The sequence below is a fragment of the Ovis canadensis genome, chromosome 8, assembly GCF_042477335.2.
Source record: "Ovis canadensis isolate MfBH-ARS-UI-01 breed Bighorn chromosome 8, ARS-UI_OviCan_v2, whole genome shotgun sequence".
NCBI classification, from domain to species: Eukaryota; Metazoa; Chordata; class Mammalia; order Artiodactyla; family Bovidae; genus Ovis; species Ovis canadensis.
In genome coordinates, this window is record NC_091252.1 from 72,472,669 (window position 1) to 72,498,496 (window position 25,828).

Below are 25,828 nucleotides of genomic sequence, written 5' to 3' on the forward strand. Positions count from 1 at the left end.
GGACCATTTCAAGCGGGTTTGGCATGTTTCTCTGAGTCTATCGAACCTAGCTGCCCTCATCGGGATGGGCGGTGGGCTAAGGCATACACCTCAGCCAAAGGGCGTTTTAAGTATCCTGCATGTCAAGTTCAACACAGGCTTGGGCAGCTTAATGTGAGACTGGAAATATGTAAATAAAGATAGAAAGGGTCTCCATTAGATTTTGCTACATCTCCATGAACTGCCACCTGGGTAACTGGGAGGGGCGGAATTAGATATAATAAAATGAAAGAGGACTCATGTAAAGTTCTGTATAGAACTTTTGTCTTCCTCATTCAGCAAGCAGGTTCTTGCCTGGTTTGGCAAGAACATAAAACATTTGATGAAGGATAAGGATAAAGCTGAACATAAAATTAAGATAGAAAAGCCAAAATCCAATATGATCATAATGTTGGAAATTACTAGTGGGTGTGTGAAGAATCCAGAAAATAAATTTAAAATGATACGATGCAGTAGAGTCCCAAATTGTACCAGGGCTTCGCAAGACCACTGTTAGGAAATGAATGCTAATTACAAATACATTACTTTGCTTATGTTATTACCTTCCAGTAATGGTCTATGAAAATACAGAAGCTACTTTCCAAAGGTATCAGGAAAGAAGCTTGCAAAATCCTACAAATATCACTAAAATAAAGTGATCATATAGACTTGACCCTTGAACAACACAGCTTGAACTGCACAGGTTCTCTTATATGTGGATTTTTCCCACTAAGTATACTGTTGCCCTTGGTATCCATGGATGCAGAACCTGGAAATGCAGAGGGCTCACTATGGGGCTCAAGCACGTGAGGATCTGGGTGTCTGCCGCAGTTCCTGGAACTAACCTCCCATGGATACCAAGGGAGGCCTGTATATTTTAGAACATATTCCCAAATCATTTATAAAACCTTTAAAACTGTCTAAACCTGACAAGGCTACTCTGTTCTACACCGCAAACAGCAGGTGCAAGTCCTCTGGCCTCTGGAGCAACTATTCTTATAATAATTTTTTATATATGTTATATTTTAAAGAAATGACTTCTAACTTCCAGAAAATTAATTTTAGTTAATAGAAGCCATCCAGTGTTAAAGGTTGTTATAAAAAATATCTGCTATTTCAAAGGGAGGTACCAACCTCCAGTAAGTACCTTAATTACCTGACTTTATTTTAAATGAGTAGCCATTTTGATCAGGCACTGGAGAATTTAAGAATTAGTGAATAGTTTATTAGATTTTCTGGGTTTTGGGGGGAGAGTCTTCATGGTTAAATTAAACCTTATCTATTGATATGAAGACATACATTAAAAACATCTGTTATAAAAACTATTATAATACAGTTGGTAGAATGCACAATAAGATAAGTGCCATTATAAGCTATAGTATGGCAGTGTGTGTGTGTGTGTGTGTGTGTGTGTATCAACAGAACATAATCTAAAAATCTAATCTAAAATTAGAATACATTCAGAGAATTAAATCAGTGGGGAAAGTAATTAGGATTAAATTAAAATCCTCAACAGAATTGTAATTTTAGTAGATGATAAAGGAAAGAAGAGGTGAATATCTCCTTTTCTTAGATAAACTCTGTAGAATAAATGACTCAAAACTTCAGAGATGGTCTATCATTGAAAAGATATGTCTGCTTTTTCTCCTTGATTAAGAAGTTCAATTGCTCTATTTCTGTTTCGTCTTTAAGGCATCAACCAAAGAATCTGCTTCAAATGAAGATCATTAAACACCCTCTTTGACTTGCATTTAAAGCAAATCCAAAGAGATTTGTTTTAACAACTTCGAAACTCTGAATGAAAGATGTTGCTAGGAAAAATATGTTTCTAGTTGTACCATATTCTTAACTATGCCCTGAGCAAGAGAGAAATAGATCTCTTCCACCATAAGATAAATTTTTAGTAAAGGTTAGTACAGGAGAGTTACTTTTTAAAATGTTTTCAACCGAGAAGGGCCTGATCTTGAGATAAGCTGCTGAAGGAAAAAGTATTAATTCTCATGAAACAACTATAGTATTGATCCTCCTTAAGCAGTTAAAATGAGATATTGACAATTCCCTTAATAGACAATCTGGTCCAAGGAGGCAACTAAACATTGCAGATATTTGTGCTGTCCTGTTCCTCCACAAGCAGGAAATCACTATTTAGTTCCTAATGGTGGGTGCCAGGTAGAAATGAGGCACATATTGTTACATCCTGAAATATTCTATGAAATCTTCCTTTTTTTTTCATATGATGGAATAGTTTGAACTAAACCAGTAACAACAACAACAAACCCATTCTCAGGCCAAACAGAACATGCGGGCAGAATTCAGTTTTAGGCCCACCCCCATGTCCTCTAATCTAGTTTCTGAGGGAAAAAAAAAATGTATGGACTAATTTCCAGCTAAGAGCAGTCGATTTCCTTCTTATTTTTTTCAAATGCTCTGTCTTCCTTGGGGGTGGGGGGGGGGGGTGGGGCGGGGAAAACTGGTGAAGAAGGAAGCTTAATAATAAACACTTTTAATGTAAAAATTCCCAGTGGCAATATTGTCTCTGTTGCAGCAATTACAGAACTCTTTAGTAATCAGGGGTTTCCTTTAACTAGGGTCATTTTATCAGTCCATGTAACTCTATATCCAGGTGTGATAATCAAAATATTTAAAAACTGATGGGGCAAGGCACAGAGCTAGTAGGTAACACCCTTTAACCCCCTTAGCTCTGGAGAGCCTGGGAAAGCACAGCTTGGGAAAGTGGATATTTACCAACTGGTATGGAAATATTCCAGCATTTTGAATAACCAGCAGAACATTTCAGTTGAATGTCAACTTTGATAGTATCAGAGCTTCAATTTAACATCACCTTTAAGGCCTGTGCTGTAGAGCTGAGAAAGCTCAAACAATCTAGTAATGGAGTACACTCTCTAAAGACTAGACTGTAAAAGCCTCTAATAATTTGATAAGAATGCTTTCTACTTTGATAATAAAGCATAATTAAATTTAACAAATAGATAGCAGAAAAGAAATTATACTAACTAAATTACTGAGATCTCTCAAATTAGAGAAGTTCAAATGCAGAAGATTTCTATTCTCATTAAAAGACAGAGCCTTCTCACTGTGCTACTGAGTGTTCTGCCTAACTAAAAAAAAAATTGCTTCCTGAACTACATGGGAGCCTCTGGATGAACCAGATTTTTCTTCCAGGCTGACCTTACCAGTTAAACCAGAACTGGGTCACAGTTCTTCTGATAAGGGGGCAGAGAAGTGGAACCCCCAAATTAAGTGCTGTCCTCCTTGTCCTTTTAGTCTAGCTTGGCATCAGGTTTTACAGACCTGTATTTGGCTAAAATCAAGTGGTGGTTCAGACGGAAAGCATCTGTCTACAATGTGGGAGACCTGGTGTTTGATCCCTGCGTCGGGAAGTTCCCTGGAGAAGGAAATGGCAACCCACTCCAGTACTCTTGCCTAGAAAATCCCATGGACAGAGGAGCCTGGTGTCCATGGGGTCGCAAAGAGTTGGACACGACTGAGCGACTCCACTTCACCATGATTCAAGGGGCAATTTCCTGGCTCCAGCTATTCACTGCTTGCTGAACTTTCCCTGACCCTTAACCTCACCCAAAGGCAGAGCGGATGGAGTCAGGATTAACCTAAGGAAGGACATCCGTGAAGGAGAGAACTGCAGGTATAGCACGGCAACAACATGCACTGGGAGCTGGCGATCTCTGCTCCAACCCCTCTGCTCTGAGATTAACCTGCCAGTTATGAAGTCAGGCCCTTCACCTCTCAGGGACTCTGCCATCCAGTGGAGCCATCCACATTTTCCCCAGTTCTAAGGTCCGATTACTTCAGACTAGTCAATCAGATACCGTCACGCGTCAGATACTAGCTGACACAGTACTGTCACTCCATAGAAGTGTGGATAGAATGCTGGTCGGTTTATTCCCACTCCCAACATTGACCCGATTTCAGCTACGGAATCAATAAGCAAGGTTTAACTGAAAATTACTGTGAAATCCCCATTATGGCTTGTCTTAGATCCATGTTCACAAAAATATAAAATTCAAGTGCTAAGTGGCCAATTCCAAAGGAAAGAGGAATAGACAACTGCTAAGAATAGTACGCTATATTTTACACTAAGGGAGTTGGCTTGAAAATAAAGGCTTCTTATGAAAGGAGCTTCAATTCATGATACTTTTCCCTAACACATAATCTAATACCAATGATTTAGGCAAACTAGGTTAAAAAAAAGATTTAGGTTAAAAGGCAAGAATTGGAAGTTGTTCAAACATTTACTGCTTTAAGAGAGTAATTCTAACATCAACACATTATATTATACATTACAATGACACCATAACTTTTATACAATACAAAATATACAAATACACATGCACACACATAGAACAGGCACACATTACAATCTTTTGCAAAAGACCAAAACTTCAAAACCCATCAGTGTCTTAATAAAGCACTCAAAATAACCACAGTTTGTTACTTTCAAAGAGTATGTGTTTTTATATTGCACAATAATTCTTTGGTTTTTCAAACTGAAAATTGTTTTCATTATGTAAAACAAGCAGCTTATCTTAAAAGCTTGATTTTTCATTCTGTGATATATAAATATGTTGAATGAAACTTTAATTTTACAAGTAACTCAGCATTCATGTACTGTAAATCCATGGGATGAATAAAACTCAAAATTCAAACAAAAGGTTAACTGGAGGACTGTGAATATTGAAATTTTTAGGAGGCTTACATAATGATATTCTTAAAGTTGGGCCATATCCCTTTAAATGAATGGACACCAAAAAAACCAGTCACACACACAAGAAATGCAGTAAGAAAGGTTTGGTTAAAGGAAAAATAAGTTAGCAAAATGAAATCTGCCAACATGAATCATTTAGAAAGATTTTTTAGAACGTTAATGCCTGGAATTCCCCAAGTACAGATGAAAAGTCAAAGACAATCTGATTGAAATGAAATACATGTTCATAACAGATTATTAGCATGTTGGTGGATAAGTGGGTGATTTCTGGAGCTGTAAACTCCTGTACTAAAAACTTGAGAGAAGCACCGCTTTTCATCACTGCTAAATGCAATCATTCAGCCAAGTTCTAAAATGAGAAATGTTCTTGTCGCAAGGAAAATGCTGCTCAGACGTTTATTGCTTTTTTACTCTGAAGTTTTTTTCTTCCTATTTAAGAAACGTAGGGAAAGCAACTTCAGATGCTTATTCTTAGCTGTAAACATCCAGAAAATAAAAGCATTAAGGAAATAACAGAACACTTTGTTTTCCTTTTGACTGTACCTCTATCTGGAGAATTTAGTAAAGTTGCAGATGAAGAGGAGAGCCGCTTGCTAATGACGGGATCAACATGTTTCGAAAGATTCATGGTGGAAACTGACCGCCTGTCTGGATCTAAAACAAATGGAGATAATGCTAATTGACAGCCAGCATGCAGGATTGCAATTTCCTAGTTCACTGATGGAAGGAAAAACTAGGATTGGATGCTTTCAGCTCTATGGCTAGATCTTTACTATAGCACAGTTTTCTAAGTGGACATTTTAAGGTAACTTAAAGGCTAGAAATAATACTCATTTTTCTTATAGGAAAATAAAAATATAGAATAAAAATATTAAAGAACTATTCAGTTCACCAGTTTGTCAGCCAGGGAAATTCAAGCATATGGTTACAATACAACAAACAGAGGAAGACCAAAGGAAAACCAGTGGCGGGCAACGAAAATGACGGAGGCAGCCCATGAAGCAAAAGCAGGTCTACAAGAGGGAATGCCTTCATAATTTCCCAAAGGAGAAACAATGGGGCAGTAACAGTGCTGGTGAGATAGAATGCAAACACCAGGGTCTGTGCATTTGCTGATACTTTTGCTTGTAGAGTCATTTTACAAAGGGCACTAAGTGCACTATAGAAAAACAGATTAATCAGAAACAAAAAAAGCAACACTGCAAGTGTGGAAAGGCGGGCCCCTAGAGCATTTCTTTTTTAAAAATCTACTAATGACCAACCCTGTGTGCCTAGATCCCAGAGATGAGTGTGGTTTATAGACACATTATAGAATCAGCCCACAAACTTGCCTAACAATATTGGTGGCCATGCAAAGACAATCGGAATTAAGTTTACTAATAACATTCTAATTGTTGTTGGATAATTTTAGAGTAATTCTTCAAGTTCAAGTTAGAAGAGAAATAATAGCCATATAAAAGGGAAAAATCAGCTCTGATGGTTTGCTCTCTAAACAGCGGAACCAAGCTGTAACCATGCTCATAGTGTACATCATGTTCCCTGAATACAAGTACATATAATGAAAGTCTAAAAAAACCTCATTATTTTATTTATTTAGGATGCAGGGAGTTGTTCTGACCTATATTAGCCAAAGTTAAAGGACTCTTGATGTATTTTGTTTTATTTTCTATGGTTAGCTTCTTCTAAAACTGAACACAAACCATAATATTCCTTGTGGGAGAGGCCTTCAAACCCTGTTCCCACCGGTCTAAACTAACCCTGGTAGTAAATATGTTAAACTTTCTCCCACAGAATAACTACTTCAGGCTATTATTTACAGTGTACAGGGGATAAGCAAGTCTTCCGCCAACATCAGATATTCCTATCTTCTACAAGGACTCATCTTTACAGTTGAAGCAATTAAAATTTTTTAATTTATTGAATTATTATTGATTTATGTGAAGCGATTTAATCATCAAAAGAAAAAAACCAAACATCATTTCTGTGACTCAAATTCACACTTAATGGATGGGCTTTTAAGGGAATCCTAACAAAGAAAAGACTTAGGGTAAAATGTCAAAAGAAACAATGACAAAATGTGAGGTTTAAGGACACAAAGAAGAATGAGGAAAGTTATTTCCAGGACATTTCATAGCAATACATTTTCTGATATTGCTTTATATGTTCAGCTTCAGTTGGGGGGAAACTGTGTCTATATGCAGGCCTATCACATTATGGAGATAAAATATGTATTTTTTATATTAGTTAACAAATAAGAATCTTTAATCTTTTTTTCCCTCTCTGAACAAAACACAAATTCACCAAAAGATTTATGAAGAATTGGATTAAAAAGTATAGTCTTTACAAAGCAGGGCTAGCTGATGTGGGAACAGTCAGACAACACATTGATTTGATCTAGATTAAAGCTAATTTCCAGGATTTGTTTGTTGTGTCTACCACAAGTTAGCATTGTTGTGAAGTAAGGAGTAGGCAAAATGAGCAAGACCTGGTTATTGCTCTTGAGATCTTGGCAAATTATTCTGATCATTGAGAATTTTGGTAAATTCTCATTATTTTCAAAGTTCTCTATTATAGGAGCAATATTCTCCAATCCACAGCCCTAATAAAAAATGATTTATCCAACAGTTCACAAATACAACTCTGAGTGGCAATAACAGAGGTCGTATATTGAATTCTAAGCATGGAAGCAAGAAGTAAAGCTAAGTAACTTGACATCCCCTCAAAAATCTTGGAGGGAATTCCCTGGGAGGCCAGTGGTTAGGGCTCCAAGCTTCCACTGCAGTGGGTACGGATTTGATCCCTGGAAGGAAATGGCAACCCACTCCAGTATTCTTGCCTTGAGAATCCCATGGATGAAGCCTGGTGGGCTACAGTCCACAGGGTCGCAAAGAATCGGACACGACTGAGCGACTTAACTAACTCTTAACTCGGGGGAACTAAGATACTGCATGTCACACACTGCAGCTAAAAAAAAAAAAAAAAAAAAAAGCTTGAAAGTCTGCACAGGTTTACCTGTCTCACACACACATGTAAAACATGAAGCCAAACTAAAGGAAAATAAGTATATAAAAGCATATACCATGATGGCTATTTTGTATGGAACAAATATGCAAAATTATACCTAGAATGAAATATCCCATGTAAATGATCCTTATGACCCATTTGATTTGCTCCACTGCAAATACAACTGGGTCATGAAGAGCCAAGGGGGAAAAAACATGCTTTCAAATTTGATTCACTGCATAGGGAAGAAAGTTGTGGCAATATGCTTTTAGATTTTTAAATGATGAGGTTATAGAAGGCACACTGAATGTTAGGAATGAAAGGGAATAGAGAAAACAAACAAAAATCCATAGTTACTTATATGAAAATTGAAAGTGACAATAGCTGTACTGATGGAGGCAGAGTGAAATAAAGCCAAACTGGATGTACTTTGACCTCAGGTGATTTATCAGTGCAAAAACATTTTCTTTAAGGTTTTATCCAAAATGATCATTTAAAGAGAAAGGAAACATATCACAGGTAATTACTTTATTTCAGTACCTTTAAGTCACCCAAGTTATATTATCAACACTTGAGAAACACTGTGCCATGTCCCAGATCTAGGTCTATGCAGTAGGATATTAAGCATGCATTATGACTAAGGTGGCAATGGTTCAGCTATTGATGAACTGGCCCTAGTCTGAGGTGCTAGCTACAGGTCAGGCAATCAGCAAATCACAAAGAGGTCTGTACCAGGTTTTCTAGTACCACCAAAAGTTGTGAAGTGGTGGTCCAGGCCTGCTAAATCGAGAAAGGTGAATGATGATTCAACAAAACCACCTGGGGACAGAATGTAAGACAATGATTTTCCAAAGTAAATTAAAAAAAAAAGCTTATTAGACTCACACATATGAAACTGACACACTGTATAAAATTCAAGGTGTATTGAATTTACAGTACAAAAATAAAGCCTTTCACTAAGTCCAAATTTTAGTAGGATTTTAAGTCAATTTAAGTACAAGGAATCACTTGGACATTCACTACTATTTCTAGCTTCAGAAATCTGCACTTCCTCTTGCAGAGCCTTCGTGTTGCATATACTTTAGGATCAGAATACATAAGCTCGTAGGATTGATTCTGAACGGCAACAGTGCTAGGATTCTCGCAGAGAAAAAGGCAAAACTGGTTAACCCATTCCATAATCTTGAAACCCCTATGCAAATAAATTACCCAAATAATGTAGAACTGAAAATAGTTGCTGAGAAAAATTGCACAGATTTCTGTTTCTTTAAAGAACTTTGCAACAAATGAGAAAAGCAGCCTGTGTGGAGGGAGGGAACCTTATCTTCTTATCTCCATCACCCTCTTATCCTCAAACAGTAGAAGCATCATTTCATTGTAGCTTAATTATTTATGCAGGTTTGTTTTTTTTTTTTTTTACAAACAGAATAAAAAGGTAACTGTGACTTTAACTGTGATTTAAAAAATAGTAATTTTGGGAAGAAGCTTCTCCATTTACCTGTGTTGTGGATGCTCGGGCTCCCATGGAGAGCACCTCCCCATGACCACCGGTTTTGTTTCTGCTTTGGCTTCTGGCTCCTCTCCATTGTACGCCGCACAACAGCTTCATGACGTTCCTTTAAATGGAACAGAGGAGGTGATGATTAGATTCTACCTGGTTGTTGGAGGATTCTTCAACTTAAGGCAGAGTGGGGTGAGAGGTACTACTTAAATTTCAACCTTAATACTTTTAATACTCAGAAGATTCCTAAACTCTACACTTTAAGGTGAGAGTAGTACTATCAACATGGGGGTGGGTGGGGGGTTACCAAAATTATAGGTTCCAGCTGATAAAGCCCTTGGCATACAGCAGGTACTATTACTATTACCACTGACTTCCCAGGTGGCGCAAGCAGTAAAGAACTTGCCTACCAATGCAGGAGTCGTGAGACGCAGGTTCCATCCCTGGGTCGGGAAGACCTTCTGGAGGAGGGCATGGCAACCCACTCCATATTCTTGCCTGGAGACTCCCACGGACAGTGGAGGCTGGTGGGCTACAGTCCATAGGGTCACAAAGAGTCAGACATGACTGAAGCATCTTAGCACACTACAGGGAATGTGATGCTTTTCCCTCAACTCACATAAGCCCATAGCACACGTCTGTAACACATGTAGTTCTGTATTTAAAAACAGAATCTAGAATCTGAGGATGTGGGTAATCCCAACCCACAATTTAATGGACTGTATGACTTTGTGTGACTTAGCTATTCTGAGTCTAAATCTTCATTTCCACAGAAAGTGGTAATACTCAAAGGCTGAGTAAGAGTTAAATGAGATAATTGATGAGAAAATGTTTATAAATGGTAAAGCCCTACAGAAATCCAGTTGCTGGGATTAAAACTTCAGCATGCATGAAGTAAGCATAAATAAGTTATAGGTCCAGACCGCAGAAATGAGTTTTTAAAGGTCCTGTGGAAACAATGACAATCACATCATTCTCAACTTGATTTCCACACCACAACCTCCCTAGAAACTATCAAAGTGAAAGTTGCTGAGTCATGTCTGATTGTGACCCCCCCATGGACCATAGCCAGCCAGGCTCCTCTGTCCATGGAATTTTCCAGCCAAAATACTGGAGAGGGTAGCTGTTCCCTTCAGTGGATCTTCCTGACCTAGGGATTGAACCCACATCTCCCGCATTGCAGGTGGATTCTTTACTGTCTGAGCCACCAGGGAAGCTACTAGAAACTATGACTGCTGGTAAATTGCTGCCTCAGACATTCTAGCTGGGCATCCTGGCACCTCAGTGGGAAGCCTCACAGTTAATGTGGCATGTTTCTGAAACAGACACGCCTCCCGTGTGTCCCCAGGGCAGCATCTGACCTTGTCCTCCTCGAGCCTCTGCCGTCGCTTCTCCTCCACGGCAGCCCTCCGCCGTTCCTCCTTCAGCCTCTGCTCTTCTAGCTTCTTCTTCCGCTCCTCCAGGTGCTTCTCGTAGTGCTGCCTGGCCCGCTCTTCTCTCTCTAACCAGACGATTTCTCTTGCAGCTTCAGGAGGAAAAACAAGGGAAACCAAACACAGGCAGGATTAAAACCTTAACAGTTGGGGATGTAGAAGTGGCCCACATTTAACAAACATGGATGGGGTCTTTGGTTTTTATTAACCAACCATGGCCTGTGCTTTCCTCAAATTTTCAGGAAAAAAAATACAATTGTTGATGTTGAGCATAATTTAATATGCAAACAATGAGGCAGAAGAAGATGCACTTAATTCTATTCTTTGGGAACTGGAACAGCCCTCCAGTTTGGTACATTATTACTGCAGAAGAAGGCATGCATCACATACTCTAGCCTCAAAGCTCATAGAGATATGATACTCTCAAACCCAGCAGCACCGTCTCTCTCTCATTAAAATATGTGATATCCTTCAGATCGAAAGCATGTGACTTCCTTTCAACATAGCATTGGTTCTGCAAATGTTAAAAGGATTTGGGAGAGTGGATATGTGTATATGTAAAACTGATTGACTTTACTATACAGCAGAAACTAAAACAACATTGTATATCAACTATATTCCAATCCCCAAGTGGCACTAGTGGTTAAAAAAAACAAAAACCAAAAAACCTGCCTGCCAATGTAGGAAACATAAGAAATGTGGATTTAGTCCCTGGGATGGGAAGATCCCCAGGAGAATGGCATGGCAACCCACTCTAGTATTCTTGCCTGGATGATTCCATGGACAGAGGACCCTGGTGGGCTACCGTCCACAGGGTTGCAGAGTCAGACACGACTGAAGTGACTTAGCATCAGTTCAGTTGCTCAGTCGTGTCCTACTCTTTGCGACCCCATGAACTGCAGCACGCCAGGCCTCCCTGTCCATCACCAACTCCTGGAGTCCATTCAAACCCATGTCCATTGAGTCGGTGATGCCATCCAACCATCTCATCCTCTGTCGTCCCCTTCTCCTCCTGCCTTCAATCTTTCCCAGCATCAGGGTTTTTTCAAATGAGCCAGCTCTTTGCATCAGGTGGCCAAGTATTGGCGTTTCAGCTTCAACATCAGTCATTTCAATGAACACCCAGGACTGATCTCCTTTAGAATAGACTGGTTGGATCTCCTTGCAGTCCAAGAGACTCTGAAGAGTCTTCTCCAACACCACAATTCAAAAGCATCAATTCTTCGGCACTCAGCTTTCTTTACAGTCCAACTCTCACATCCATACACGACTACTGGAAAAACCACAGCCTTGACTAGACAGACCTTTGTTGACAAAGTGATGTCTCTGCTTTTTAATATGCTGTCTAGCATACACACCAATAGAAATTAATTTAAAAAAAGATTTGGGAGAAAATTCCAAAGATTGATAGTTGATGAAAGATATGCCTCATGGGCATATCACACTGAGTCAGCAAAAGGATGTGAGGGATCAAACGAGCAGCCAACCTTGTCTCTGAAATGCTACTAATCTATTTAGGCAAGACATTATTATCACAGAGTGAAAATACACAGCTCAAAAAATATTGCTTAATGGATGGACCTAGGGAGTGTCATACTGAGTGAAGTGAATCAGACAGAGAAGGAGAAGTATCATATAACATCTCTTAGATGTAGAATCTAAAAAGAAATGGTACGAATGAACTTACAAAACAGAAAGGGACTCACAGACTTAGGAAACAAACTTATCATTGCCAGGGGGCAGGGATAGCTAGGGAGTTTGGGAAGGTCTTGTACACATTGCTGTATTCAAACTGGATAACCAACAAGGACCTATTGTATAGCACATGGAACTCTTCTCAATGTTCTGTGCCAGCAGCCTGGATGGAAGAGGGGTTTGGGGATACATGTGTATGTATGGCTGAGTCCCTTTGCTGTTCACCTGAAACTACCACAACATTGTTAACTGGCTATGCCTCAACGCAAAATAAAAAGTTTACAGTCTGAAAAAAAATAAAATCTATATGACCTTAAAAATATATCATTTAATGATGGAATGCTTCCTTTCTTCTTTACATATACATGTACTTTCCTCATTTCCAGGCACAAAACTTTTTTTTTAATATGATGCTTCCTTCAGTCATGATAGCTAAACACATTTTTAACGTGAGTTATTAATACTGTAGGCAAAAATATCCAAACAAAGTATAGAGCATAAACCTGGAGAACACTACATGGTATATAAATTAAAATGTTACTTTTTAAGAGAAAAACAATGAAATTCAGAACATTTAGCTTCCTCTAGATATTTAATACAAGAGATTCTGTATTCCTGCTACCATTAAATCTTTTCAGAGCTATTCACTTCAGGAGACAAAGCCACTGAAAGGGATGTGAACTGACTTGCCTTTCATGGGAGGAAATGGAGGAGGACAAACCCAAGGTGAGCCTGTTCTCTGACATCACTCAGGATGGTACAGAGAGATCTGGGTTTCCCCAGCAGCTCTGCTGTTAACACATGGTGAGACCTGGACAATTTCATTTGGATTTCAGTTTTCTCTGGCTTGAAACAGGAAGAAACTGATCTTTAAGGTTCCTTCCTTCCAATGTTCAAATCTCATGATTTTAAAGAAATTCTCAGGCTCAAGTTAAAAATTTACTCTGAGCAAAAGCACATAGTATGAGGGAATGGCTACCCACTCCAGTATTCTTGCCTGGAGAATTCCATAGACAGAGGAACCTGGCAGACTACAGTTCTCAGGGTTGCAAAGAGCATGACTTGAGCACACACACACTCAATAAATATTTACTGAATGATTAAATAAATAAAGCAATACTCTGAGAACATATGTTAAAAGTAGCATGGACAGTATTATTCACAAAAGCCAAGTCATGGACACATAAGTGTCTGTATCAACAGACGAGTGGATAAAGAAGATGTGGTAAACACAGGCCATGGGATATCACTCAGCCATAAGAAATAATGAAATCTTGCCATTGTGACAACCCAGATGAACCTACAGAATATTATGCTAAGTGAAATAAGTCCTACCTCAACCTGGCCCCTTCACTTTCCCTAGAGACCTTTTGCCTTACTGCACCTTTCAAACAAACCATACCTCCCCCATCTCTTTGCTCCCGAGGTTGTGGTTGTTGGGAAAGTTGCTATCCTTGTTTCAGTCCAAACAGTCATCCTTTAAGGCGGTAGTCTCATAAAAGCACGGATTGCTGGGTTCGAACCCTCATTCATTTTTACTACTCCCAGGATGAGGCCTAGTAATTTTAAACAAACCTCCTAGGTTGCTTTGGTCCCAAGTGATCCATGATGGCATATGGAGGACCACTATTCTTAACTTCTCCAGAAGTTTCATCTCTTCAGGGCTCAACACAGGTCTTCCGACATCTACCACAAACTTAAGCATTTCTTGTATTCCGATTTCCTTCCTTTTTTCCCATTCACTGTAGTGTTTTTCAGGGCTTCCCCAATAGCTCAGCTGGTAAAGAACCTGCCTGCCAATGCAGGAGATGAAAGAGACACAGGTTCGATCCCTGGGTCTGGAAGACCCCTGGAAAAGGAAATGGCAACCCACTCTAGTATTCTTGCCTGGAAAATTCCATGGACAGAGGAACCTGGTGAGTTACAGTCCATGGGGTCACAAAGAGTCAGACATCACTGAGTGCATATACACAGATAGTGTTTTTCACAACTTGTGTATAAGCAAGGGCCTTAATAATTACTTCCTGATTCATTGAGAACAATTGTATTTCTTGACTCATTCATCCTTAACCGTGTAGTCTTAGGTAAATTACTTAACTTCCTTACTCCTCACTTCTGTTAGGGTAAATTGTGGCTAAATATGGGACCTTCTCATAGGGTTTACTGTGAGGATTAAAAGAAGCATTACACCTAACACAGTTAGAATAGTTCTCAGCACCTGGTAAGCATTCAATAAATATTAGCCATTATTGCCAAATTTGTCACCATAATTTCAATTCAGAAAATTCAAGGTAGTTCTTAAGCTTGTGCTATCAATCAAAGCAGAGCTAGATATTATGACAATAACAATTAGTTTTATCCCAAATAATCTTTTAAATGAAGAGCATTTCTTCATCAAACTCTTAACTTCCACTTCTATTTTCTACCAGGAAGTGGAGATCCTATTGTAGTGCCTTCTTGAATTGTCATCTTTACACAGTCATACAGAGAACAGGCAAATAATGGTGAAACAGCAAACAATGGTTTCATATTATTGCAGAGAATGGTGGTGAGCACCAGGATTATTACCAAGTACAGATCCTGTGACCCTTTAAACAGAAGGATAGTGCATAAAAGATTTCAATGTTTTAGTAAGAATTGAAAGTAACTTATCCTAAGAGGTTTAGTTACTTAAAATATTCCCTGTGGATGATATATAATATCAAAGTTTTATATTTTCTCAATAAGAAATGAGACTTCTGAGCATAAGAAAAAGAAATCAACACTTGCTATGGACTGAACTGTGTCTCCTCTCCCAGAAATTTGTATACTGAATCTCTACTGCCCAAAGTGACTGTATCTGGAGCTAGGGCCTTCTGGAAATGATCATGATTACATGAGGTCATAAGGGTAGGGACCTAATCCAACAGGATTCAGTTCAGTTCACTCAGTTGTGTCCGACTCTTTGTGACATCATGAATCGCAGCACAAAATTCCTCCCTATCCGTCACCAACTCCCGGAGTTTACTCAGACTCATGTCCATCCAGTCGGTGATGCCATCCAACCATCTCATCCTCTGTCATCCCCTTCTCCTCCCACCTTCAATCTTTCCCAGCAGCAGGGAAAGATGTCTTTTCAAATGATTACTCCCTTATAAAAAGAGACACCAAGGGAGCTCTCTCTCCCTCTCTTTTCATGCTCAGAAGACAGACCAGGTGAGAACAAAGCAGCCATCCATGGGCCAGGAAGAGAGCTCTCATCAGGAACGGAAGCCTGCCAGGGCCTTGATCATAAACTTTCCAGCTTCCAGAATTGTTAAGAAAACACAATTTGTTGTTTAAGCCATGCACTCTATGGTAGTCTGCTATGGCAGTAAGAACAGACTGTATAACAACTCATTCAGTATTTAAATCATTAACGATCACTAATTTCACAGAGCTCTATGAAAGAATAACATGTCCAAAAAGCACCTGTGATGACTATCATTAACCTTTGCTCTTGTGACATTAGCATTTTCTCCTGGACTCTGAGATCATAATATAAAAATGAAACGAAAACCCACAGTGGCCCCTGGACGTGAACAATCCAGTCCCATCCCTGAGCTGCTGCCACCAAGGTTATACTTCAGTGACCCTGTAACAGTTGGTCAGTGACACACAAAGGGGAAGTCCACTGTCAACCTGGACTCTATTTAGAAACTTGACTCTTGTACTAAAGAAACAGTGACTCCTGAACTAAAAGGAGTTTGCAGTGAAAGGGTACTGGACAGAGAAGCAGCTCTGGCTTCACAGGAACCTGAGTCCACCCCCCTCCTGCCACTCCCGTTACAGAGGGACTCCTGTGGTCTTGTCTCCTCCAACTGTCTTCCTGCCAGAGTTGCCAGATGAGCCCACAGTAACATACAAAGTGTTCAGCACAGTGCCAGGTACACAGTAGGGACTCAGTACATGTAACCTCTACAGCCACACAACCAACCCTACCCCTACCATAGCAAGGGGAAAAAAGAAAGTTTAAAAGGAATAAAACTAAGCCTGTTAGTTAAGATTGAGACTTTTAGACCAGGCCAAAATCCAAAACGCCCAAGTTATATTGAAGCCCGGCATGCTACAGTCCATGGGGGTCACAAAGAGCAGGACACAACTTTTAAACTGTTGTTTAAAAGAAACAAACCTAAAACAAAGTGCTAAAAAAAAAATCATAAAATAATGAATGAACAAAAGCTATCAGGCAAATGAAAACAAAACTGTAATAAATGTGGAATAATAATTCCATTTTGCCTGGCAGTAAAGATAAAATGAAATTAAAAAAAAAAAAAACCCAAAGGAGATAAATAGCTCTCCTAGGATCACTGTCTAAAAGAGGAAGAGTTGAAATTTTAATTCAGCTCTGATTGTAAAGCCTGTACTTTCAGTTACTATACAATACTTCCTCCAAATTCACAACTGCCCGCCTAAAATTTCCTCTTGAATCTCCTGGTCAGATCGATCACATAACCTTACTCATTATCTCTACCTCAAACCAGAACCTGCTCCACCTTCTCCATTCTGATAGCAGATACATGACCTCCCAATCACCCTCAATTTCTCCTTCATGGATGCTCCACCCCAACCCAACACTTCCACAACTGACCTTCTCATTTTACATCAGAATTTAGTGTCTTCTCTCTCATCCTTCCGATTCTATTGGATTTAAGCCCTCATTTTTTTCTTACTCCTGGGGTTTGGTCTATTTCCTCTTCACAGTCATCCTGCATACTGTTCTCAGACATCTCCCTCCCCCTGCCACCGGCCCCAATCCCAAACAAAACCTAGTGTCATAGCCCTGCGTGAGGATCTGTTAGTTACCGTTCCCACGGTTCAGCTCCTTAGACTGACCATATGATCCTCTCCATTTTTATGTGCTACCCCTGCCCCAAATCCCTCTTCCCACCTGTCAAACTTCAGTCATCGTTCAAGTTCTAGGTCAAACGGCTCTTCCTCTGAAAAGCCTTCCCTGACACCAAGGTCACTCCCATAGTTCCTCTGCACTCCTACCTGTACGCCAGATGGTAATTACTCTGCTCTTACATGTTTCTGAGTCTTTCCCCACATAAAACAATGACTAGTTTAGCAGATGATTAAAGTAAGTCTAATGAGGAATGAGCTAAGGAATTAAAGGGTTATATGACCTCCAAGCAAAGTGATTTACATTGAGCCTTAGTGTTAATTCAAAGCCTTCTCAACCAGTCATTTAAACTGTTTTCCACTCTCCTCTCATTTGAATATTACTCTGGAGAACTGCCTGGTAATAAAGATGACCTTGTAGGATACCCACAACACTGCGTCTCCTGCCTGAGGGGACTTCCTACTCTGCCTTCATCCCTGGACACAGTGGTAGGCTAATGAGATTGAGCTGCTAGGGCAGAGCTGAGGTGCTTATACCTGTGAAAGACATTTTCTTTTGAGACAGGAAAGCAACACTGTGCCAGGACTTCTTATCTTCAGAGCTAGGCTCAATAGAGTGTTTAGTTAGGCCTCAGCTAAAGTCAATAGAGTTTTGCTAAAGCACACAAAACGATGATTGTCCTCAGACTCTCACTGCCTCGACCCTAATCCACTTTTACTCCTCCAAAGTTGGTGCCATCCTCTTCCCTCGCTGTCTTACTGAGCCCCGCCTGCTAGACCAGGAAGGACAAATGCCCCCGTATCTCTGCCTCCCTGAAGCTCAGAAGCATTGGTTTCTCCAGTCCCGGGCATGTCAGTCAGTCTCTGGAGTCTGACCTGCCACCCTCACCTTTATCATCACAGTTGTCATGGTGAGCTGTGCTCAGCTCTTTATGCTGACATCAGGTGATTTACAGGCTTTAGCTTCATAGCCACCTGCCGAGGGAGACACTGCTATTAAACTTACAGAGAAGTGAAGTAACCTGCCTGAGGTCTCACAGTAAGTCAGTGGGGGGACTGGAATCCAAACTCTGGACTGTCTGATTCTAGAAGCAAACAAGGAACCATTACGCTAAAAGGCAGGATTGGGAATACTTCCCATGACTAAGGCTCCTCCTCTAGACTGGGAGAAGGTGGGAACCCAATGTGAAGATCCTGATTTTCTCACATCACTCTTGGCCTTCATCATTTGTTTACAAGACCCCTTACTTTTCAGGCTTTAAGACCTTTTCACTGTCAGCTTTACAGGCAAAGGAGACTTGGGAGAAATAAATAATGGCTGCTTAGTCACAGTGATTCACCTGACGTTAAAGCTTCAGCCTGTGAGTTATTTAATGCATTCCACGACAAGCGTTTATTCTTCCCAGTCCTGTGCCTGACTCCCGAGGCAGTGTTGCGGTATCGCTCATGGCCACATCCCTCCCACTCACGTGTGCTCTGACCCTTGGCAGCTCACAGCCTGCCTGGCAGCCTTGCGAGATTTTGTACACTCTATTCATCAAGAGACAACTTTTGGAAACCAGAAGCCACAGCTGACCACAGATCTGTCAAAGTTTCATCCAGCATATATTTGGACTAGCAAGACTGCTTTCCCAAAGCCCAAAGTCTGGGTTTTTGGGGTGTGTGTGTGTACTGAGGACAGTTTTGTCAAAACCAATGACTTCCTTATATGTCTATATGTCTAGGAATAATAATAATAATGTGAAGTGTGAAACCAGGGACAATTTCGCTTGTGATTCTAATCAGAGTAGGGGCATCACTGGTTGTTTACTGATTAATTCTACTCTATCAACATTTTTGAGATGAACATTCTAAGCCAGATTGAAATGATCGTGTATGTCTTGACCATACTCTTAGTAACACTGCTGCCCCTGAGTTGACAACACACTCAGACTGGAGGAGTGGGAAGGGAGGCAAAGCAGAAAAGTTATGACTGGAGGGGCAAGAAAGTCTGGTGAATTTATCTGAGAAACAAGGCAAATATAATCTAATTGAACATCAAAATCTTTTTCATATTATCTTATGGTTGTTTCTAATATATTACATTCTGACAGATCTCCTGCACAGCTTTGAACTTAGCCACAAAACCCAATATGAATGAATTGAATGAGAGATTTGAGAAATTTAATTTTTTTCTTCATGAGCTATAGGAGTCAATCATACAATTCACTGATAATCTTTCATAATTTTACAGACTCTCGAAAGCCTCTGATCCATACCTCAAACTTAATCTGTATCACCTTCAAAAAGGGAAACCTTATATCTTCCTAAACACAGAAAACTACTTGCCTGCTCAATATTCCTCATATATTCCTTAGAATTTGTCAGCATACTGTAAGATTATTAGTTTTGTAACATATGAAGACCAAGTAGTTTCAAGGTACAACCATTATATAGATTATCTTTGTGTCCTTGTTCATCTAACTGAGAAACTGCTTAAGAATGAGATTTTCAGACTTGTTTCACTGGATGTTGTAAGGGCAGATATTACCTGATAATTTGGTAATATCTAACTAATTTGCAGTATACCTGCAGCACATACACTGAAATGCACAGACTATTCGCTTACCATTTAACCAACAGCTGTTAGACATCAACTATGTGCCAGGCACTTTTCTAGGTACTAGGCTACAGAAGTTAAAAATGACGTAAGTCCTTTCTTATAATAAGCTTATATTCCAGTGAAAGCAGACAAGACAATAAACAAGTAGAATATCAATATATACATGCTTAGATGTTGCAAATAACATGGAGAAAAATAGAGGGTGCTAGTTTGCTGCTACTGCTGCTAAGTTGCTTCAGTCGTGTCTGACTCTGTGCGACCCCACAGATGGCAGTCCACCAGGCTCCGCCGTCCCTGGGATTCTCCAGGCAAGAACACTGGAGTGGGTTGCCATTTCCTTCTCCAATGGATGAAAGAGAAAAGTGAAGGTGAAGTCGCTCAGTTGTGTCTGACTCTTAGGGACTCTTAGCGACCCCATGGATCGCTACCCGGCTCCTCCGTCCATGGGATTTTCCAGGCAAGAGTACTGGAGTGGGGTGTCATTGCCTTCTCCAGGGTGCTAGTTTGGGGAGCTACAAATCTGAGGAAGATGGCCAGGGAAGGCATCACTAAAGAGGTGGCATTTAAACAATACCTGAAGGAGGAGAGAAAATTATTTACATGCATCTCTCAGGCCAAATATTCCAGGTGGAGGGCATAGCAATGTAAGTTCTAGGAGGTTAGAAAATTGATCTTTCACTTCAATAGCCCCAGGGTTTCTAGCTCAATAGTGACCCCACATCAAATACTAAGTGAATGAATATGTGAATTAAAATAGCATGAAATAGCTTCTTAAAAAAGGAGGTGGTGGTAGTAGTGGCCAATTACTTTACTAAAGTCAAAAGTTTATATTACATAAATTTCACATGCCTTGATTCTTACAGATGTTTTACAAGAGAGGTTAGTAACCAGGATCTATTCCAAGTTCTTACAGACTCTTAATGACTCCAAGGTTAACAAACGGTCAATGCCACAAAGTATTTTCAAAAAGATGTCAGAATCTGCTCCAACACTTACATTTACCCTCTGGTTCTATGTCAAGCGGACAGTGAGTACAGCACGCATGTACCCTGCTTCTATGTGGAAGCAGAAAGGCTCTTCCTCTACATGATAGCTGGGTATGTGCCCAGCTCTGAAACCTGAAAAAACCCACCACCTGAATCCAAAGCATAGGGACTGCTCTCTATTTAACAGCATTGCCATTTGTTGAAGACCGTAAACATGGACGTTGGTGACCCTGTACATAAACAGCTGATACGGCAGAAAGAAAAAAGGGTCCATTAACTATTCCATTTTTAAAGGTTCAGTTCCTTCCTTAAGCTAAATTATCCCAATGCATTAAAAAAAAAAAAAGACAATGCATAAAATAACTTACATCAGCAACTATGGCAGGCTTACCCAACAGAAAGTACAACCATTGTGTTAATTTGCTCCTAAACGGGATAATACAGAGTGAAGTGCTTAGAACATTGCTTTGCCCATAATCAGTGCTCAATTAACACGATTATTATTAATAATATTATTAGTATTTAATTAAAGGCTTGAGTATAGTCAGAAAATTATGTATCTGTTTTATATTTAGTCCTATGTACTGGCATAAAAAGAATTAGAAAACTATGACCATACTCTTTAAAAGCTTGAAATATATGCAACTAGAAAGTTCTATAAAGTCCCACTAGAAGAAGTTCAATAACATATAAAATAGCTAAAACACGATAGTTATGCAAGGTACAATATATAGTAAAAAAAAAATGAGAGTTTCCAAGAGGGAAAAGATCATAAAACTAGGAAGGCTTCAAAAAGCAGGACTGGTACTGAACGTGACAGAGCTGGACGAAGTACATCAGTGAGACAGTTTTGGGTAACTAAACTCTTAATTTATTAAAGTCTGCAGTAGGATGATAGCAGAAGCAGCAAATTTAAAGGCAAGGATCCGAGACCTCTGCTGAAGACAGAGGAGTACTGGACCTGTGACTATGTGGGTTTAGGGACAGGGTGTGAGGCAACCTCCACTTACAAACCTGAGGCCACCGCTAGAGGACTAGGCTGAGTCCAGACTGACCAGCGGCATCTACAAGTGGCTCAACAGGCCAGCGTGGAGACGAGGCAGTGCACAGCACTGGACCACCAGGAAGAGAACATTTTATCCTGCAAAAGATTCAGTAGTTAAGGCTCGGAGTCAGAAAGATGCCAGAGCCTCCAGCAGCAGCAGAAAGTATCAAAAAAAAAAAAAAAAAAAGACCTGAAACATAATGCTGTGGGGGTGGGGAAGGGTGGAAGGCATATTGATGCAACTGACTGGTACACAGCAATTACTCAGAGGAGTGAAAGCTGATGGACAACTTACTGTATAGAAGTTGAGTTTTAGATGATAGGAAAGCATCTACTATCTTAAAGAGTGAGTTGGGAATGTGGAACCCATAATATCAACACAGGAGAGTAGAAATCATGAGAACAAATACAATTCTCCCCACCTAGCCCAGGAAAAAAAATTAAAGCTTAGAAGAGAGATGGTAAAAAAATATGCAGAAGTCAAGAGAGAAGTTTGAAGGAATGGCCTGAATTAGAGTCAGATGAAATAGACTAGTTGAGGACATTTTTTCATGAGAAAACCTTTTAAGGCAGAAAAATAAAGCTTTCAGAGTATATATGCCCAACCAAATGAACAGAACAGTCCCACACTTCAAGAATTATGCCTGATTTTATGTGATAAATTGAAGGATAATGTAGAAACAGCAGGCCACATGACATAATCCTATCACAATGCATTAAAGCATGACTCAGAGATTTAACCCACAGAAAGTTATTAACAGACCCGATGTTTGCAAAACAATACAAACATAACATGTCACCCAAGCAAAAATCTTTACTCTCCTTCTTTCTACTTTGCTTTTTAAAATGTGGTCTTTAAAAAAAAAAAAAAAACTTCAATGATTTCAATATTAATTTCAGCCTACATTCAACAGTAAATAATCAATCTCACCAGCCAATTGCTTTCAACTTTGCTTTGTTGGAATTTCTGGGATGTATTCTTTTTTTCTCTTTATACTTGGAAAGCTTTAAACTTTGAAAGCTTGGTAATAGCTGATATTATTGACTGCTTTTGTGTTTTCAAAAAGCACACTCCAAAGATCTTTGAGATAATAGCCATTCCTCCACCTTACCTGCCATTTTTTAAAAAACACTATTCCATTGCCATCATAGTTTCTGCAAAGCTGTTTATGGGTAGTTCATCAGATGCCCTTTGATTTTCTCTTAGTACTAACATTTGTTAGAAATAGCCCTTTTGTATTCAAAGGCACAGCTTAAATCAGATGCTAGATTTTAGATGACTTTCACAAACGTAAGGGCACATCTGCATGTTTGTGTATTTCTGAAGACTAATTTCTACTCACAGAACTTTAGTGGAAAAGAACATGCCAAAAGACATTGGTTTAAAATTTCAAAAGAAAATACAATTAATGCAGAAAAAATAACATAAAAATAAAATGCAGAGTAAAATGAAATATAAATACAGTAAATAAAATGTTACTTCATTAAAACTATGACTGTCAACAACAAGAAAAGAGATCAAAATTAAGGAACCTGTAGTATTAAATACAGCAGGGGTAAGAAGGAAGAAAAACAAAGCCTAGAATACGCTGGGTGTGCTAGTCGTTCAGTTGTGTCCGACTCTTTACGACCCCATGGACTGTAGCCTGCCAGGCTCCTCTGTCCATGGAATTTTCCAGGCAAGAATACTGGAGTTGGTTGCCATTTCCTTCTCCAGGGGACCTTCCCAACCCAGGGATCGAACTTGGGTCTCCCGCATTGCAGGCAGATGCTTTATTGTCTGAGCTACTAGCTCACCAAATTAAGTTGTGACCACAGGATAATATAATAATTTGAACTTTACTTTGACCCATTATTAATCTGATGATGAACAGATGTTGGGTCTGTTACCAAATCCCCTTTTGCCACCTGTCCCTGCACCACTGCTCTGCAGTCCCCATCTCTTCTAGTTCCCTGGATGACTCTGTTCATCCTCTAGCTGGAAGCTCAGGTGGTCCCTGACAACCCCAGGCTGGGTTAGGTTCTTCTGTGGGTTCTCAATGCCCCATGTGTGTACTCCTTCAGTACCATCCTCTATTAGAATTGCTGTGTGTTAATCTACCCTCTCCCACCTCCCACTAGACTGCAGCTAACCCTGGAGGGCTAAGTCTTAACCTTTATTAATCTTTTTAGCATATAGCAAATATGCTATATGCCTGGCAAATAGCAGTTTTAAAATATATAAATTGATGATGCATGTTCTACACCATTGATGTATGGTCTGAAATATGATTTAAAATATGGGGTTATTTATTAAGAAGAAACCCAGCCACTTAACAGATAAAGCAAGGCAACTTACAGAGAGAATCTGCAGACTCAGAGCTATACAACTTTATAGCATAAGAAGGGAAATCATTATTGTGTGACCAGCATAATCATGCTTTCCATGATAAAACTAGTAACACCTGGATTTGAAAGACAAAGAAACCCAAATGGAAAGACCCGAGTTAAGGTGTAAAAGCTAATTCTTCATGGGGTTTAAATCATAAAGGAATAGTCTCCTTACCCTATGGAGCTCCTTTAACTCAGGCAGCTATGAATCCAAGGGTGAAGCCTAACCTGACAGTGATGGGGTGGAGTGGGGAGACTGCTTTTCCCTGTTTGGATGGATTCAAAACCAGAGTGTAAATACCAACCACCCTGGAGCAGCAGTCTGCTGCTTTATGCTCATCTGGAATCTCTTCTTGCTTCTGTAGCTCTGCTTTTCTTTCCCTCTCAGTTCTGATCCACTTGTCAAATTGACCTTGCCTGGGGAGCAGTAGGCACAGTTCATAAAAGGAAAAAATCCAGACTGCACAGCACTCCAAGCAGAGAGGAGTGGAACATGCCACAGGTAGCCCTGTTCTCCAGTAACCTACCAGCTGGAAGGAGACCTCCCAGAGGTGGGGAACTTCAAGCATAGGCGCAAACTTTAAACACAGAGAAGTGCGTGCGGCTTGTTAACTTCCAGTAAGTCACTGAAATTTCTGCTGGAAAAACCTTGTCAGCAGAAGAAATGACCTCACATGACCATGATGGCAAGGGAGAGAAAGAGGCCTGTGTTCATAGTGTTAGGTAGGCAGAATAGGGAAAAGGAGTCCAAAACGGCGGTGGCTAAAAGACAAGGAAGGGAAAAGCCCGCAAAAACAGAACAAAAGAAGGTCCTAGGACCGGAGTGAGGACCTCAGGTAAAACAAACAACACTCCTGGCTGGCCCCATTTACATAGGACAGGCCCAGGGAGAGATAAACATATAAATAGAGGAGCCAAAGCCAGCTCTCTCCCCCATCCCTCCATGTCTTTGGATCTACATGCCCTCACGCCTCGAAGATGGATTTTCCTGCTATCTTCTAAATAAAATAGAGCTGTAACACTGATTTGTCTAAGAGCTACAACATGGTCCATTTGAGACCTGAGAGCTATAACACGGTCTATCCAAGACCTGAGAGCTGTGACATGCCGAGGGGGCTTTAATGTCCGTCACTCCAAATCTTTGTTGTGACGAGACAGAGAACCGAGGAACATACACTTGCGTGACAAAAGAATGTAAACAATGTCAACAGACTTTTGAAAACCAGCTTCCAATGAACTTCACAAATCTGGGTTCTTGAATACAAATAATCAGAGATGGGATATGGGGCTGGGTTCTCCAATTGAAATACTAACTCTTATAAAATGCAGTAGAACTTTAGAAAAGTTATAAGTCATCCACTGGAAAGATTGTGACAACCTAAGTCAGTTCTGGTTTTAAAATATCAGACGCCCTGGAAACACTGAAACACATGACCAGACATTTCATCTTTCCAAGGCACATAAAGAGAATATCCTGTCTTGGCAAACTTTGCATAAATGGACATTCAAGCAAAGGAGGAGCTGGCACCAACATCCTTGCTAAGTGTTCTAGAGGATGATTGCTGAGT

The 25,828-nt window shown here is 39.9% G+C and overlaps 1 protein-coding gene across 15 annotated transcripts in view; it reads right to left on the minus strand.

Annotated features, from left to right (window-relative positions):
* Positions 1-25,828, minus strand: part of MAP7 (microtubule associated protein 7) — a 181,503-nt gene that overhangs the window by 28,034 nt on the left and 127,641 nt on the right. For 9 of the 15 annotated variants that reach the window (XM_069598479.1, XM_069598478.1, XM_069598481.1 and 6 more), the window contains exons 4-6: positions 10,628-10,791; positions 9,264-9,381; positions 5,306-5,416 (exon numbers count right to left, since the gene is read on the minus strand). In XM_069598479.1, coding sequence (XP_069454580.1) covers positions 5,306-5,416; positions 9,264-9,381; positions 10,628-10,791 — 393 coding nt within the window. The remainder of the gene's footprint in view (positions 1-5,305; positions 5,417-9,263; positions 9,382-10,627; positions 10,792-25,828) is intronic. The other 6 variants (XM_069598489.1, XM_069598488.1, XM_069598486.1 and 3 more) reach the window with 1 other exon arrangement.